Raw genomic sequence first — 15,000 nt, 5'->3', positions numbered from 1 at the left:
TCCCAGAACTGTGCGCGTATATGACGACGACGAGGACAATTTCCATGAATGGTGCTCCCCACAACGACAAAGCTGGCCTGGCTGCGGATTAGAAGTATTAGAAAATGTTCTAAGCAGGCTGGGAGCATCGATTTTTTACTCAACTTCCGTAACAACGAACCTGCTCGTACGCGCTGCAGGCTCTGTGTGTTTGTACCGGTGCGGGTGGCTGAGTGGGTGGTTCAGGATGCCAGCCAGCGACCAGGTCCTTTTTCGTAAACTTGCTCTTCCCTGCACGTCAATCTCGCGATTGCGGATGTGTATGTTTTGCTTGCGTCCAAAGTGGTTGTGTGCCGCTGCCGTGCACGGAACACGGAAGTAACAAGACGTGATCCGTCAAAACAATGGAAGAGAAAACAAATCAATCGTCTAACTGGCGGCATGATAACGAAAAACATCTCTCCTCCAAACGGGTTAGCCAGCCGACGACGCCACTCTCGATAAGGCCAACAAACTCATCTTCCACCTTCACCAATGGTTGCTGCGTTGCTTGGTTGGTTGGTGTGCTAATTCGTTGCCGTAGCCTCCACTGTACCGTTTCCTTTAATAGCCCTCTCCCCCCCTTTTGGCAATGGGAGCTAGAGCAAGAGCGAGTTCGTTTGCGTATCCCGCTTTAAACACCGTTCGGTCGTGCGGCCGTTTTCTTCTCCTCCTTCTTCTTCTGCTTCTTATCCGTCTCACGTTGTTGCGTTGAATTAGCGCATCTCTCCTCCCGGCGCCCTGGAAACGCGACCGTGAACATGATGATGCTCTCCATGCTGTGGCTGATCTAAGGCAGCATTGGTTGGTGTTGGTAAATCGTACGCGTTGTTCCCCGTCGCGTGTGCCGCTGCTGCTGTTTGTTGAACTCTCCACCGGTGGTGCGTTGTTGTTGCACCCCACTGCCACCCGCCGTTTAGAAATCTGAAACGTGTTTTCCTTCCCGCAAGCGTCTGTATGTGATTTGCCACCCTTCCTCCTTGCAATGGTTTGAGCGAAATTGTGATTTGCAGCATCCACGGATTGCTGAGAGGAGTGACAATCAGCAGCACCAGCCACACCAGTCGAGGTCGCATGGAGGACAATTATTGGAAACAATAGACACCGCCGACAATGGATGGGGAGCCGAGGCATTTCTTGATCGTCATCATGTGAGGGCACGCGGCGTTGTCACCAATTTAGATCCAGCACACACAAACGCACACGCTCAATTGAGCGTCGAATTGCGTCCAGCACACGCAGTGTATGTGTGTATGATTAGAATCGATTGCAGCGCGACGGCGCCTCCACCTTCGTTGTCGTCACGGTGCTGATGATTGTGAATGATGGATTTAATTTCTTTGGAATGCCACCCCACCAGCACACACATGCATGCGGTTTGTTGGTTGAAATTAACAAATCCCCCCCGCTGTGGCACGTTGTCGAGACGAGCACGAGGTTTCACTTTATCATGCGACCATGCGATGTAAACATACGCAAACACTCAAACATATGCGCACAAACACATGCGCCCCTTCTTTCTCTCTCTCGCACACCCGCTTGGAAAATTCGGAAAATTTCACTACCGTCCACGGATACGATCCGTGGAAAACGTCTGATCATTCATCTGACGAACCAATTCTAGATTCCTGAAGAGAGGCCCTCTAATGGAATAAGAATTTTGCGAGTAAAAATGGAGGCAATTTTGTGACCAGTTTTCCTCCATCCGCCATCCAGCCAGCCTTGCCGCGTTACCATGGTGATACTATGGACGGAACAACCATCGGGTTTTCCACCGAGTGAGCGGGGGGTGGGCAACAAAGAGGGAAATGGTCATGCCGCCAAGAGCGAGAGAGCGAGAGCAACGGTATGCTGAGACCACTGTCACCGCTCTCCGGCGTGCTGGGAAAGCGCGCAGGTACAGGTTTTCCACGGCAGACAATCTGCCTCCAGCAGTGGTGCGCTTCCACCTCTTTGTGTTTTCGCGCATTTTCCCTTTCTCTCTCTCTCTCTCTCTCTCTGTGTTGGGGTCCGGTCTCGGCTGGGCCTTCCGCTTCACACGCGCACAGTCACAGTTGCATCCTTAAACAGTGCGGTTCACAGGATTCCTGCTGCTCCTCTGCGAGTGTCGCTCCTTCTGTATGTGAACTGTGAGTGAACGGTTTTCCACGATTTTCACTGTTTTCCTGTTTTCTTTTATAAAAGAAACCAAGGAACTCCTTTTCACAACACCGGATCGTCGGAATAGCTGGTGAAGAGGATTGAATTTAGGGAAAAAGGACCGACGGATAGATAAGGATTTTCCCCATTATTCCGGAAAGCACACGCATACTCTCTCAAGCTGGTGTCCGTGCCACGAATTGCCTCCGGATTTGTGTATGTGCGCGTGTGAAGTGTGGCTGCCCTCCATGCCAGATATGGTTGGGTTTTTCCGGGATGCTTTGACATTCCACGCAACCGGAAAAGCCGCTTACCTGTCGCTGTCGGGGTTTTTTTTTTTGGCAAAAGTGGTCGGTTGCGTGTCGTGACGTTTCCGGGTTTACTAGATTTGTGCAACGAACGTCCCGTCGGAAAATGAATCTAGTTAACATTGATTTTGAAGCACGCGAGCGCATTTTCCTGCGCTGCTGCTCGCTGTAGGCGAGTGACCCCTCAGGTGGCAGGTTGCTTGTCTTCTGCGGAACGGAAAACAGGTGTCTGCGAGCGAAAGTCGCGGTCGCGGTCTCGGTCCGCTGTGTGGATCTCGACCGCGAGCGAAAGTGGTCGCCGGCCGCCTCCTGTGCGTGTTCAGCGAAGCAGGGAGAATAGAAAACAAGATCATAATCCCCCCGGCAATCGCCGTTGTTCCGTCGTCTGCTGCTGTTGTGGCGCTGGAAACAGTTGAACTCTCGCTCGTTCACAGCGGATCGATCACAGTTCACAGATGGAGATTGTGCGTAGCAACGGCAGACAGAGACAGGGAAAAAAACCCAAAAAGGGATCCAATCCTAGTATCCTTTGCACACTAGTTAATTGCCGTCTTTTCTTTCTCATTCACAGAGTGTCGTGCTCTCCGGGTGTGTTCTCCTTGGTGTGTTCTCTGAAGCTCTGATTGGAAGAAGTTGAAGAAGTTGTGAATGCATAATTGAAAAAGCAAAATCGAATCGTGTGGCGTCCACGGCGAATGCAGCAGCAGCGAGCGCAGTGTAAACTCGTGTGAAAACCCCCCGTGAGCGCGTGTGTGCTTGTGTGTACCACACGTGTGTGTGCTCCGTGTGTATCCGTGTGTTTGTGCGTCTACGGCACCCGTGTGGAGGCGGTGTGGTTTGTGCGATTGTCCTGTGAGAGAGCATACAATCAAGCAGAAATTCGCTTGATCAAGCAAAAGGCGCCACAATTGGCATCAAGCATCAAGCAGCAGCAGCAACAGGAGGATCCCCAGATCTTCCGATCGCCCAACCCAATTGCGCAATTGTTGTGGGCTGAGCAGAGCAGAGCAGAGTAGTGATTGAAATACCGTGGCTGAAGCGCTCTAAAACCAAACCAGCAAAAACAAAAAAAAAAGAAACACTCAGATAAACACTGATAACACACACGCCAACACACGCACGCAATCTCTACAAACACATCTCAATCTCTCTCTCTCAAAGACACACGCCACCCAAAAGACACCTTTCCTCCCTGCATCCAAGCTAAACACTGCAGCAGCAGTAGCAGCAGCATCAGCAACAGCCAGAGCAGTAACAGCAGCAACAGTGTCCGGCTTCATTACCGGCGGTTTCGTCTACGGAGTGCCCTCGACGGTCGTGTCCCCGCCAGCAGCAGGTGTGATGATCATGGCATCGTTCAACGGTGGAAGTGCCGCTGGTGGCGGCGGAGGCGGTGGCGGTGGCGGCCAGGATGGGCCGCATAATAAGCGGCTCTGCACCGGCCAGGAGATGGGCGAAGTACCGCTCAATAGTCGGGTAAGTGCCCCATACACACCACCTACATTAACTAACCGTCGCCTATCGTCGATTCGAGCTGATCTTGAATCAATTTAAGGTGTTTTACATTAACACGCTACCTTCTTCTTTTGAGGCTGCTAAGGCCACTTGTTTACACTCGGGCACTCGGGCACGCACACCACGTGCCATGGATAGGGAAGGGGGGAGTGGAACCGGTTTAATGCTGCTGGTGCGCGTGTGCGCTCATTGATGGAATCGTTCAGTCCTCGCCCTTTTAGGGCGCAAAAAAAAGAAGTCAGAAAGGATAACAGAAAGGGAACACCTTTTCTTGCCTCGGTGGTAGCTAAATAGGTCACGAAACCACGTCCCGCTCCGGGGTCTAGGGGTTCCTTGGAACACTCGAACGTGCGTGCGTACGACCGGGGGGAATGCGTTTCGGTTTCCCTCACCGGATTCGCATGCAGTATGGATGTCGGTGATAAACCGTTGCCGGGGAAACGCCGACAGGAAAATGGTTAAATTTTGAATACCAAAATGGATGCATGGACGACCGTAGTCTTCTCCTCTGTAGTATCTCCCCCGTTCCTTGGAGGAATTAACGCGCGATAATCATAAAAGTATTTATTGCGCACGCTAAATCGAACTACGGAGACGTGTAAACGAGTGACGTGTGGTGATGGTGCACGGTGAAGGCGTCAAAGCACGGCCGACTGGCAGGCCGACCGACCAAAGTAATAGAGTTGCTCCAAAGCCACCCCCGCGCCCTCCTGACACTTAAACTGTCCAATAAAACGGTGAATTTTTGCAATAAAAAGACGGCCATCCCGCGCGACCCGTCCACAAGTTTGCAAGATGCTGTTTTGTGCATATCCACCGAGAAGGACAGAGAGAGAGAGAGAGAGAGAGAGAGAGAGAGAGAGAGAGGGAGAAAAGAGTTATTGGCAAGCAAATGGCCCGAGGACGAGCAAACCAGCACCACCAGGGCTGTTGTTGATGTCTTTTTTGGTGTTGTACGCCGTGCCGCGTTGCAGCGCGAGATGAATTTGTTAAACAGTTTATTCTCCTGGTTCCGGTGCTTAATAGTGCCGCCGGCATGATGATGATTGGTTGTGGAAGCGACGGAGCTTGCGGAACAAACTCCTCTTCCTGGAGGTCACTTGACGATTTCGCAATCGTAACGACGTTGCTCGTAACGAATTGGTTGTAACTGTTGCAGAAGGTGGGAGGATGCCCGGTCTAGTCAAAGCACGTAGCGGTGGATGCGTTGCATTCCATTTCCGTCACGTTTTGTTTGGCTTTCCCGAGCGGCTTTTCCGGAATGCTGGCAGGGGAATGTTTGTTCAAATAGTAGCACCATCTGGGTGGGAGTCCGGAGGAGACGGTTTATTGGCGCAAAGGAGGACGTGTTAAAATGCTTTTGGGTTTATTTGGTGACACTTAAAAAATATCGACTAAAAAGAAGCAGTAGAAAAAATTCTTTTGATGAGGTGTTCCAGGATTTCAGGACAAAAATTCCACGTGCACAAGGATTCAGAAGGATGATTGTCGTTAATCGACGATCGGACATCGGCCTTGGGACGATCTCATTCGCCAGATCTTCTCCGTCAGCCAGTCCCAATCATCCAGTGAAGGCTAACTGCTTCATCACGCCGGTACCGAAAGTGCACGCCATGTGCACTGCAACTCGCGATTCCACGATTTCTCGTCCATCAGACCGCGGCGCAGTGAGACCCGTTCGACGACGTTCGATCATCTCAGGCTGCCGCCGAACCGAAACCAGGTTTCCAGGTGGTGGCTGCGTGAAAGTGAAAACCGGGTCCAGTCCACTTCCCTTTTTTCGCAAACAAAAAGGCAAAGTAACAAAACAAAAAAAAAGGGGACAGCAGCAGCAGCAAGGAGGAAACATTAATGTTCCTCCACCCTTCCCCCGTTGCGCCTGCGGGCCGTTCAGAAACTCGGTCAGTGGGCACGACGAGAAGCTTATAACCGGTTTTTCGCAGCCGAATGAAATTGTTTCCATCATATTTTTGGGAACCGTTGTTCCGACTGTGTCTCATCTGTGGACTGCAGATGATGGCTGACGAGGACGACGAGGACGATGATGATGATGATGATAATGATGGTGGCGCAGTGTGTGCGGCCTGCCTGCGTTTATTTTTTTTTTCTTCGTTTGACAGAAAGTCAAAATCCACCATCGCTTCGGAATTAGCATCGGAATGGGGCTGATTTGCTTTTCGCTCGAAATGAAGCGCGCTGGGATCTCATCTTTTTCCGCTAGCCACCCCCTCCCTCCTGTCCCCTGTGATCTCTTCTGTGGTCTACGGACACACCACCACAGAATATGGCCAGGGGAGTGAGAGTGAGTATGGTAAGTGGCCGCGGATAGTGAAACCAAAAGTGGGTGAGAGCAATGGGTGTGGGTGAGCCAAGGCCATCGACGAGCGGCCGTTCTCGACGTCGCCCGCCCCGTACCATATTAACATACGCCCCACCGAGATGATGGCCCCCACTGGAAATTGCTTATCGTTCGCCTCATAAAATCCTTATCCTCTCACCGGTCCAGTTCGACCTCTCCGGTTCGGAGGAGGTTCGACTTTTGCGGTTTCTTTAAAACGTGCCTTCAATTTCAAAATATGGGGCGCGCGGAGGTTAAAGTGTTTAAGAGGAACAGCACCTGATAATGCTGGTTCGTTGGCAGCAGCAGCATCGAGTGTTCGCGATGAAAGGACCGCGGCTATTCAGCTCATGTGTTCTGACGTTCTTCCGTCCAAACTGCTGGCGCCCAGTAGCCCAGTATTTGCGGGAGTAGAGTAACCTAGAGGGGGAGTAGGAGCGGGATGCCTGGCGCGTATGTGGCGCACATACAACCAGCAGCAGACCAGCGGGTCTGGTGCCGCCTTATGGGCGCCTCTCTAGATCGAGATGCCGTCGTCGTTGTCGTCGTCGCCGGTCGACTACTGTATTTGCTCCAACTTTTCGGTTCCGCTGCATGGTTGGCTGCCTTTCGACGGTATGATGGTGTGTTGGCCCTATGGTGTGACCTCTTTTGGCGACGATACACAGATACCAGTCGCAGACAACGGAGCGACCAACACACGGGGTTTGTTGTTGGATATTTCACCTCGACGTTCCGGATCCGTGGTCCAGGTGCGTGCTACATGCGTGCTGCCGATGCGTAACACCACACGTCTCGTGGCCCTGTCCGTGCTGTCCGTGGTGACAATAGGTGTTGACATCGTTAGGCTCATAAGTGAAGCATCGCCGCATCGACTGCGCTTGGCTAGAACTAACGAGTAGCGCCATTACTCGGGCAAAAGGGCGGAAACTGGGGGAAGAGGCGAGGAATAATGGTAGATACGATTGTGGCTTCTTTCTTCCGATTTGTTGTCGGTGTTGTTGGTTGATTCGATTTGAAAGGCACTACTCTGGGACAGAGGGCGCACGGGTTGAGCGCGAGGCTGATGATCGATAGTCAGTCACACACGGTGCCTTATCGCGGTCGCTTGGCTTGGCCTGGCTTGGCGCGCATTCTTGCAAAATCATCCATTTACATAAAGCGAGCGAACCGTGTAAATGATCGCCATTTAAAATGGTCGTCTAATGGTCGCTTGATGTGAAGAATCGGAGAAGAAGTTTCATGCGAGGTGTTTGTGGTGCTCCTGTTGCAAACCGGATCCGAGCTGATTCAATTTCATTTGCTAAAGGAATCGACTCAATATAGGGAGTTGAAGCAGCATAGAAGTGGTGAACAAATTGGAACATTCGCAAAAAAAGAGAAAGAACCACAGTGGCAAATGCGGGGGACGCCATTACGGTCCAGAGAAGTTCCGCGATAAAAACCAATTGCTTTGCCATCGAGACCGAGATCGAGAGCAGCGCATCAAGTGTGTGTATAAGTTGGCCAACGGATTCGCACGAACAAAGTGTAACTTGGCGCCCCACAGCCTTCACTGCTCCACAGGGGGGGGAGCGGTTTTTAAAGACAAAGTTCGGTTTTCTTGCGGGGTGGAAGTTTGGTGTGCTAGAGTGCAGGAGTAGTAACAGCAGCAGCAAGATGTTCAAACTTTGACCAAAATTGGGTCTCTCGGAGTTGGTTTCTGACCGGGGTGATCTGTTGCTGCTGCGCGCTTGTTGCCCGGCGCCGCGGATGGCGTGACAGTCACCGATTGTCTTGTGACCGCATCTCCTTCTCCTTTTGCTCGAACTCTCAAGAAAGATTGGGTTGCAGCCTTAAAAGGGGAACACTAGACTAGACACTAGACTTCCATTTCGTATTACTTCTTTAACTTGTTTCCTAAACATATGGCAGGTTTCGTTAGCTCCTAGTCCCCTCAAGCATTGCTGTCCGATGACGTGTATTGCTTTTAAGTTCGTTAAGATAGTAAGCGCCCCCATTCCTAGGCCTAGCTAAAAGAATGTTACCATGACTCAAGCACACAACAGCGCTCAAGGTTACACCATACACCGCCGGGGGTTCTGCCAGGACGCATTGTGCGAACTCATAAATTAAGATCTTGAAGCATCATTACTGTAGCTGGTATCTAAAGTGTGCCGGATTCTCCTCTGTCTCTATCTTTGTGTATATCTAATAATACGATGCTCGTCGTCATGATTCATGGCCTGGGCCGGGGGTCATGTTATCGAAGGCGAACTTTCGGCGACTCGGCGATGGTCTGGTCAGCGAAGCGGACACTGCAAGTAAGTCCTTGAGAGCAACCTTTTTCCCAACCGTCTCGTTCGAATGTCTTGGCCGAAAAGAAGGCGACCGCCATAAATTGGTCTACCACTCGGATTCGGAATCGGATCGAATGCTCCGATAGTTTTCTTTCAATTGATAGATTTATGTCGGCAAACTGGGAGGGGGAGGCCTTACGGGGAACCACACGCTCCAAATTGGTTTTAACCATTTCAACCACACGCTCTTCTCGGTGTTGGTTGCTTAATTCTGGAACCACTAGAACACGACTCGTGTTGTGTAAGACTCTATTAGCCACACATCCGGATCATAGGCATTTCCTGTATTCTTCTTACTTTGGAGCATCGTCCAACATCCAATGATAAGCCCTGAATAAGACACCTTTTTTTGGGCGGGGGGGGGGGGGGGGGGAAAGCGGAAGGCCAACAGCGCAGTAGGTCGTACAGTTTTAGTGGCGATTGGACCATTTCAACTAACTACTTTGGCTTTGGCCTTTGCCGCTGGCGATGGAGCAGCTCAAGTCGATTTCCATCGGCCGGGGGTATAATGTGGGGAAGCTAAATTTAACCCACGCACTACACGCCCCTTTGGAGGAGTTTCGTTACGGTTCGTAGGTCCGATCGGATAGGCGGTGGTTCAATCGTTTTTTTTTTGTTCCGCGCGCTCCTTTTCTCCTTTCAAGCTACGTCAAGGGTCCCGCGCTGACGACGGTCAATCCCAGCGGCCTCATCACAAACCGTTCGAATATGGAGCTAATGGGTACTAATTTATGCCATCCGCACACCCAAACGCACACACGTCGCTACGCCACGGAAGCGGATTTTTCGGGCAACGGGAACGAAATGCAGCAGCAGCAGCGCAGAGTGTCAAACGAAATCTATTTAGAGAGATTTTTGTCCAACCCCATTCGTCGTCGTCGTCGTTGTCGTTCGCGGTGGCGATTGCTTCTTTCTTTTACTCGATTCGCGGAAGCTACAGCAGCAGCGTCAGCGACAACGATGAGGTAGCTCAAAGCAAAGACGAGGAGTATGGTTGGTGGCGCCCGGCGGTTTACACAGAATATCTGCCTCGCAGCGCACCGATGTGTCTTATCTTGTTTTCAACCCCACCATTGGTGCTACAACCTTTCCGCGCGTGTAAGACGATGAAGGGGCTACGCTCGGTCGTTCGTTCGATAAGCAATTTGCACTCTCTTCCGTGCTCTCCCTGGGTGAAGTACCTGATGATGGTTGATGGCCGTCGCGGACCGGCGGCTCGTTGACGATGTGTGTCGCTGTGTGGATGGATTAATGGTTGGAGATAAGGAAGCCACCCTCCAGTCCCAGCCCAGTTCGCGAATGTGTCGCCAAGTGCCAAGCGGAAGCGCGCGAATATGGAAACGAAAAGACGGGTTATTGGTGCTGTTTTTAATGTTAATTTATTTCATTTCATTATTGCTTTCCGATGTCCACGGGTTGGATGGATTTTTGAAATATGCGATCGCGACGAGCGAAGAGTTCATAATTTATGGGCCCTGGTTTTCGGATGAAGCCGTGGAACCAGTTTATGTTGGAAGCTTCTTTTTCGGAGGTTCTTGGCCACCAATAAAAAGGGTCACCAGAGACGCGAGGCCGTAAAGGAATGAGATCCGTATGATAATCTGCTACAGAACATTCCACTAGAAATTATATGACCGCACGTCGCAATTCTATTGGGAAGCGAAGACGCCATCTCTCTCGTTGTTCTGGATCAATGCTCCGATTAGCATCATCATCCGGCCATCCGGACCAGAGAGATGATTCGAAGACACAGTTGTGTTCAGCCACCACCCGGACTTTGGTGCCAAGTTTCGCCAATCATCGTCGGTGTTGCCACCGACTTTTAGTGGCTCGCTGATCCATAATTCAGCAACCGACCAGGGCGCGCGCGGACCAACAGGTTGGTTGGTCGGTCGGACGGACGGTTGGTTTGGTTTTGGCTTGGCTTGGCTTGGCGGTTTTGCACGCGCAGAAAATTCAATAAAACTCGCGCAACAAAATCCAATCGCCACCGCGTACCCATATCAACAGCCCTCACGAAATGGTATTGATGGTTGGAATGAAAAATGGATACGCGAAACAAAAGAGTTCGGCCACCGGTGCTGCTACTGGAGTTGGAGTGATTCAACAGTTTTTCTTTGCTCTCTCGAACGGATCTTGGGTTGGTACACGCGTACCGATGTAGTCGCGTGTGCTTGTGCTTATTTAAATGATGTTGTTTTTTTGTTATCCGGAAAGCAAAAGTTGTATAACAACTCTCAGCGAACAGCCACGGATTCTCGCTAGGTTACGCCTTAAGGGTAGATTGTGGTTCTGACATGCCACGCCACGCCACGCCACGCCACGACCCCTCGGGCTGCTGTTTAGATAAATGAGAAAAGTTTTACTCGATGCACGGTTTTGGATTTGGTAACGGGGTTTTGTACCCCTTGTGTCACAATCCTTTCACGTTCTTTTCGATATGGGCTACCTCTCGTCACTGTTGTGCCACGGTAGAATTGTTTTCTAATTTAAATTTCATTCCCTGAAGAGCAAGAGAGGAATTCACCTACACGAGACTACACGATTTCGGTTTGGTTTCGACTTCTCCAACGCACAGGCGGACGCGGGAATCTGTCACAAAGTCACTGTCACGCCGGTTTCCATCGTTCCGGTTCCATTTGGTGACCAAACATCCAGATAACGGTTCTACCTTGGAGTCACCACAAAAAATGTGTTTTACAAATCGCTGGACGCACATTGCAAAACCTGAACCACCCCCCGGAAAAGGATGTGACACCAGGCACCTCGCGGGCCCCACTAATTAGTGGTCCGATGCTGGAGGGTAGAGGCCCCCACTCGGTGAGGTGTTGCGGTTTCACTTTTTGGTCCGTTTTTTGGCTCACGAATGACCACAGCTGCTAGAAGTGCTGGTGCGCGTCGAACCACAGAGCGCGCATGTCTCTTGCCGATCGCGTTGAAGATGCCGGATTTACCTTTACCGCGCTGCGTCGGCCACCGGAACGGAAAGGTTGGATCAAAAATTTAATTTGGTCAACCCGAATACTTGACGGTCGACGTGTCGATGTCCAACCGCGGCCACTGCTGCTCTTTGGCATCTGATGTGCACTGTTCTGTGGTGAGCATTCCTCATTCCCTGGAGACAGAGAGAGAAAGAGTGCATTCACCACGGTGAGGCTGCTTAAAATGAAATTCTCCTCAACCACCACGCACGGGGGTGTCATCCCCTAAAAGGTGCTCGCTGGACACTTGCTTCTCGGGGTGATGTGTTTTGCATCCAAACCCTCATTCCCCCCTGCCACCAACCAACCAGCCCTGTGTCCTGTCGTGCGGAAGAGCAAAAGTTTTATCCAATTTCAAGCACCAGGCCCTTTTTTTCCTCTCGGCAACTAGAACACCATCACCGGACCGGGGACCGACTGGCTGTTGTTTTGACCGCACTAGTGCTTCTTGTTCCTTGTTCTGGCGGCTTTTTGGGGCATAGTTGACGTCTCCTAGGAGTAGAAGGGCCGGGTCTCGGCCGGTGAGTCGTCCGTGTTCCGGATGAGAATGAGGTTTTGTTCGGTTCTCGGCGGTTGTCTCGTCTTCCGCTGGGCCGCTGCGTGTGGAGGATGGATGTTCACTTTTTCTCCGCTACGCTGTCCTGTGTCTGGCCGGGGGGCCGTGTTCAGCAATTTTTGAATCAAAATGTCATTAGCCCAGCGCGCCGCGGTAACATTCTGCACAAACTAACTCAATTGTTTTTTGAGCTGCGTTGTGTCTTTGGTTTCTCTGTGCTTTGATCGCCGCACAGAGCAACAGAGGAGAGTATCAGAGAGGAGTTGAGAGAGGGTTTTTTCGGGTTTTTTAATATTCTAGCGGTTCGTGAGTATTCTCGAGAAAAGTATTTGTGGGTGCAGTGTGCAATTGAAAAGTAGTTTATTGTTTGTTGGAAATGGCGTATTCAGGTGGGTAGTGTTCGTGCAATTATTGCTCGTGGAACCTTTTTGGATGTATCCTCTCCTCTGTTAATCTGACAGAAAATATGGGAAACATTCGCTGGAATTGTTATGTTTCTCCACTTCTCGTTCCCCTCTTTTTTAATGTTCATAAATACTTGACAATTGCATTATACTTCATTCCAGTATTGCCTTTATATGCAAATGATTGCGGACCGCGCAATCAAGCATGCGCAGCATCCAAAGTCATCCACGGTGGTGATCTTGCCGTAGAGCAGCTTCGTGGTCAATTCCATGAATTGATGGGACGAGAATACGGAACATACTCACGGCTCTCGTTCGTTGTTCAGTTGATTCTGCTTAAGAATCTTGCATGTTCTACATCAGCATCTTCTCTTCGGCTTGGTGGGGAGCCTCTTTTCGCCAAACGCTTTTTTGGTTTATTCAAATTCTGATCCCCTCTTCTCTCCACTGCGCTCTTCTAACGCCTTCGTCGCCGTTTCCAGTGACCAGGAAGTGGCGATCCAAAACGAAATGGCGACAATTAAAAAGAACCATCCACTCGACGAGAATGTTTCTTGTGGCCCACTGATCAACTATGCAGTTTGTGACCTTTCGTTTTGCTGCTTTTTTGGGGGAAAACGGAAGAGGAGGTACACAATTGATTCGAAGTCACTTGAGGGCAACCCACAACAAAAAAAAACGTGTGTGTCCATCGGAACAACAACATGGGTGACACATTTGTCTTCTTGAGGTGTTTATGGTTAAGCGAGAGGATTTTGTAACGCACGCCGCGCTCCTCGGGCAGCATATGTTCTCCTGGATCTCCGCGCAATTAAGCATTCAATGGTCGTTGCCCCAAAAATGCCTGCTGCTGCCTCACGTATTCGGTGTCACGGTTCAGTTTTGGAGCCATTATAGACGCGACTTTCGTTTTCTGCCTCGTTTTGTCGCGTCCCGTCCCGTTAGTGGCCGCATTCTCGCGTAACATCGCGCGTGTGCCCCCAGAAGGCGTGCCTACCATATATCGACCCACTAGTACCTTTTAAGAAGCACGCAAAGCCCTAACGCATGTTTGGTTACGCGCTGCACGATCTCTTCAAAGCACAAAGAACTATCTTTGGCTTGGTGGCTTGGTGCGCTGCGCTCAATAGATCATTCCGCGCCGGTCCGTCCGGTCGGGTTTTCGGGGTCGATTTCTCGTTTCTAGCTATCTATGGGGCAGTGAATGGAGGAAGAAAGGTGGCAGCAGGTGGTGGGTCCCCGATTGGTATCGAACAGGTTTTCCGTGGTGTTGTGGGTTTGGTGTTTGGCTTACGCCATCCATCCGGCTGGTTCTGTGTGTGGGGAGGTCTATTTTGCTAAATGAATTCAAAAACACGCTGCCAGCGAGAGAGCTGCAACAACGCGGCTTGGATCGTGGTGTGGACCCAATCGGCAACTAGTTGTTGGAGAAGTTGTTCTACGCTGACATGACTCCCACTAGCACCGGCAGGCGTTCACTGTAGGCCGTGCACAAGTTAAAGAGTCGTTTGAAGCTAGTGTCCAGTGTTCGGACACTGAGAAGGCACCTTGTTATTGGGTATTTGGTTTCTGGCAAGAAATGAAAGGAACCAGCGGGGAACGCCTTAAGATCTGATACCTCCGATCTTTGATCCGGTTTTTGGCGTTGCGTGGCGTGCGCATGGCAGCGGAAGCTATAGCGAGATTTTTTTTTGATTGTATTGGACGCATATTAAGACTCCAGCTTCATTTCAAAACCACCACGCAATGCCTGGCACTGTAGCAGCAGCTTTGATCTTCACGGCGAACAATGCAGTGGAGCAATATTGTAGCTTCGTAGTTTACATGCAACGAGCCGTAGCTTATCCGACGCATTGTCAACTTGCCTCGCTCAAGGTTCTCCCAAGGAGGGAGGAGTGTTGTAGGTAAATCTTACACAGCGATATAGCGTGCCTTTCCTGTAAAGACGCGCTCAGCAGGAGGCATTATACCGAGTCTACTTGGTTGGCTGTGCTGCGACCACAACCATCACCACCAACACAATGCTCTGCTGCTGCGTATGGCGAGTTTTTGCGCGAGGTCAGTTGGTATCCACGAGCGGTGTAGTACCCCAACAGGGTCTGGTTGGGTCGGGATGCCATTCCTTGGGGCACGGCGCAAGAAGCGACTGCGACCAAAAGGTACAGAGAGACGTCGCTGGACAAAGCAGAAATGGAAAAGAGATAAGCAGCAGCAAGAGACAAGACTCCCTTTACCTTTGCGCCTCTCTTTGCGTCCAGACACGGGACCTAGAGTGTTCTCCTTTCGAGAGTCTCCACAAAAACCGGTCCGGTGGTAGGGCAGCAGCATGCCCATGATCTAGCGAGTGCGGCCAGCGGCCATTGGCCAGGTTGGTATGGAGGATTTATTTTCATTTCCTTCCA

At 50.9% G+C, this 15,000-nt stretch overlaps 1 protein-coding gene across 8 annotated transcripts in view; it reads left to right on the top strand.

The window, feature by feature from the left end:
• LOC126578875 (heterogeneous nuclear ribonucleoprotein L) overlaps positions 1 to 15,000 on the top strand; it is a 146,743-nt gene that overhangs the window by 816 nt on the left and 130,927 nt on the right. For 7 of the 8 annotated variants that reach the window (XM_050241850.1, XM_050241856.1, XM_050241855.1 and 4 more), the window contains exon 2: positions 3,037 to 3,941. In XM_050241850.1, coding sequence (XP_050097807.1) covers positions 3,807 to 3,941 — 135 coding nt within the window. In that variant the 5' untranslated portion in view covers positions 3,037 to 3,806. Of the gene's footprint in view, positions 1 to 2,114; positions 2,148 to 3,036; positions 3,942 to 15,000 lie in introns of those variants that run through there. The other variant, XM_050241852.1, reaches the window with a different exon arrangement.

The sequence above is a fragment of the Anopheles aquasalis genome, chromosome 3, assembly GCF_943734665.1.
Source record: "Anopheles aquasalis chromosome 3, idAnoAquaMG_Q_19, whole genome shotgun sequence".
NCBI classification, from domain to species: Eukaryota; Metazoa; Arthropoda; class Insecta; order Diptera; family Culicidae; genus Anopheles; species Anopheles aquasalis.
The sequence above is the reverse complement of the archived record's forward strand: the minus strand, read 5'-3'. Positions and strand labels throughout refer to the sequence as shown.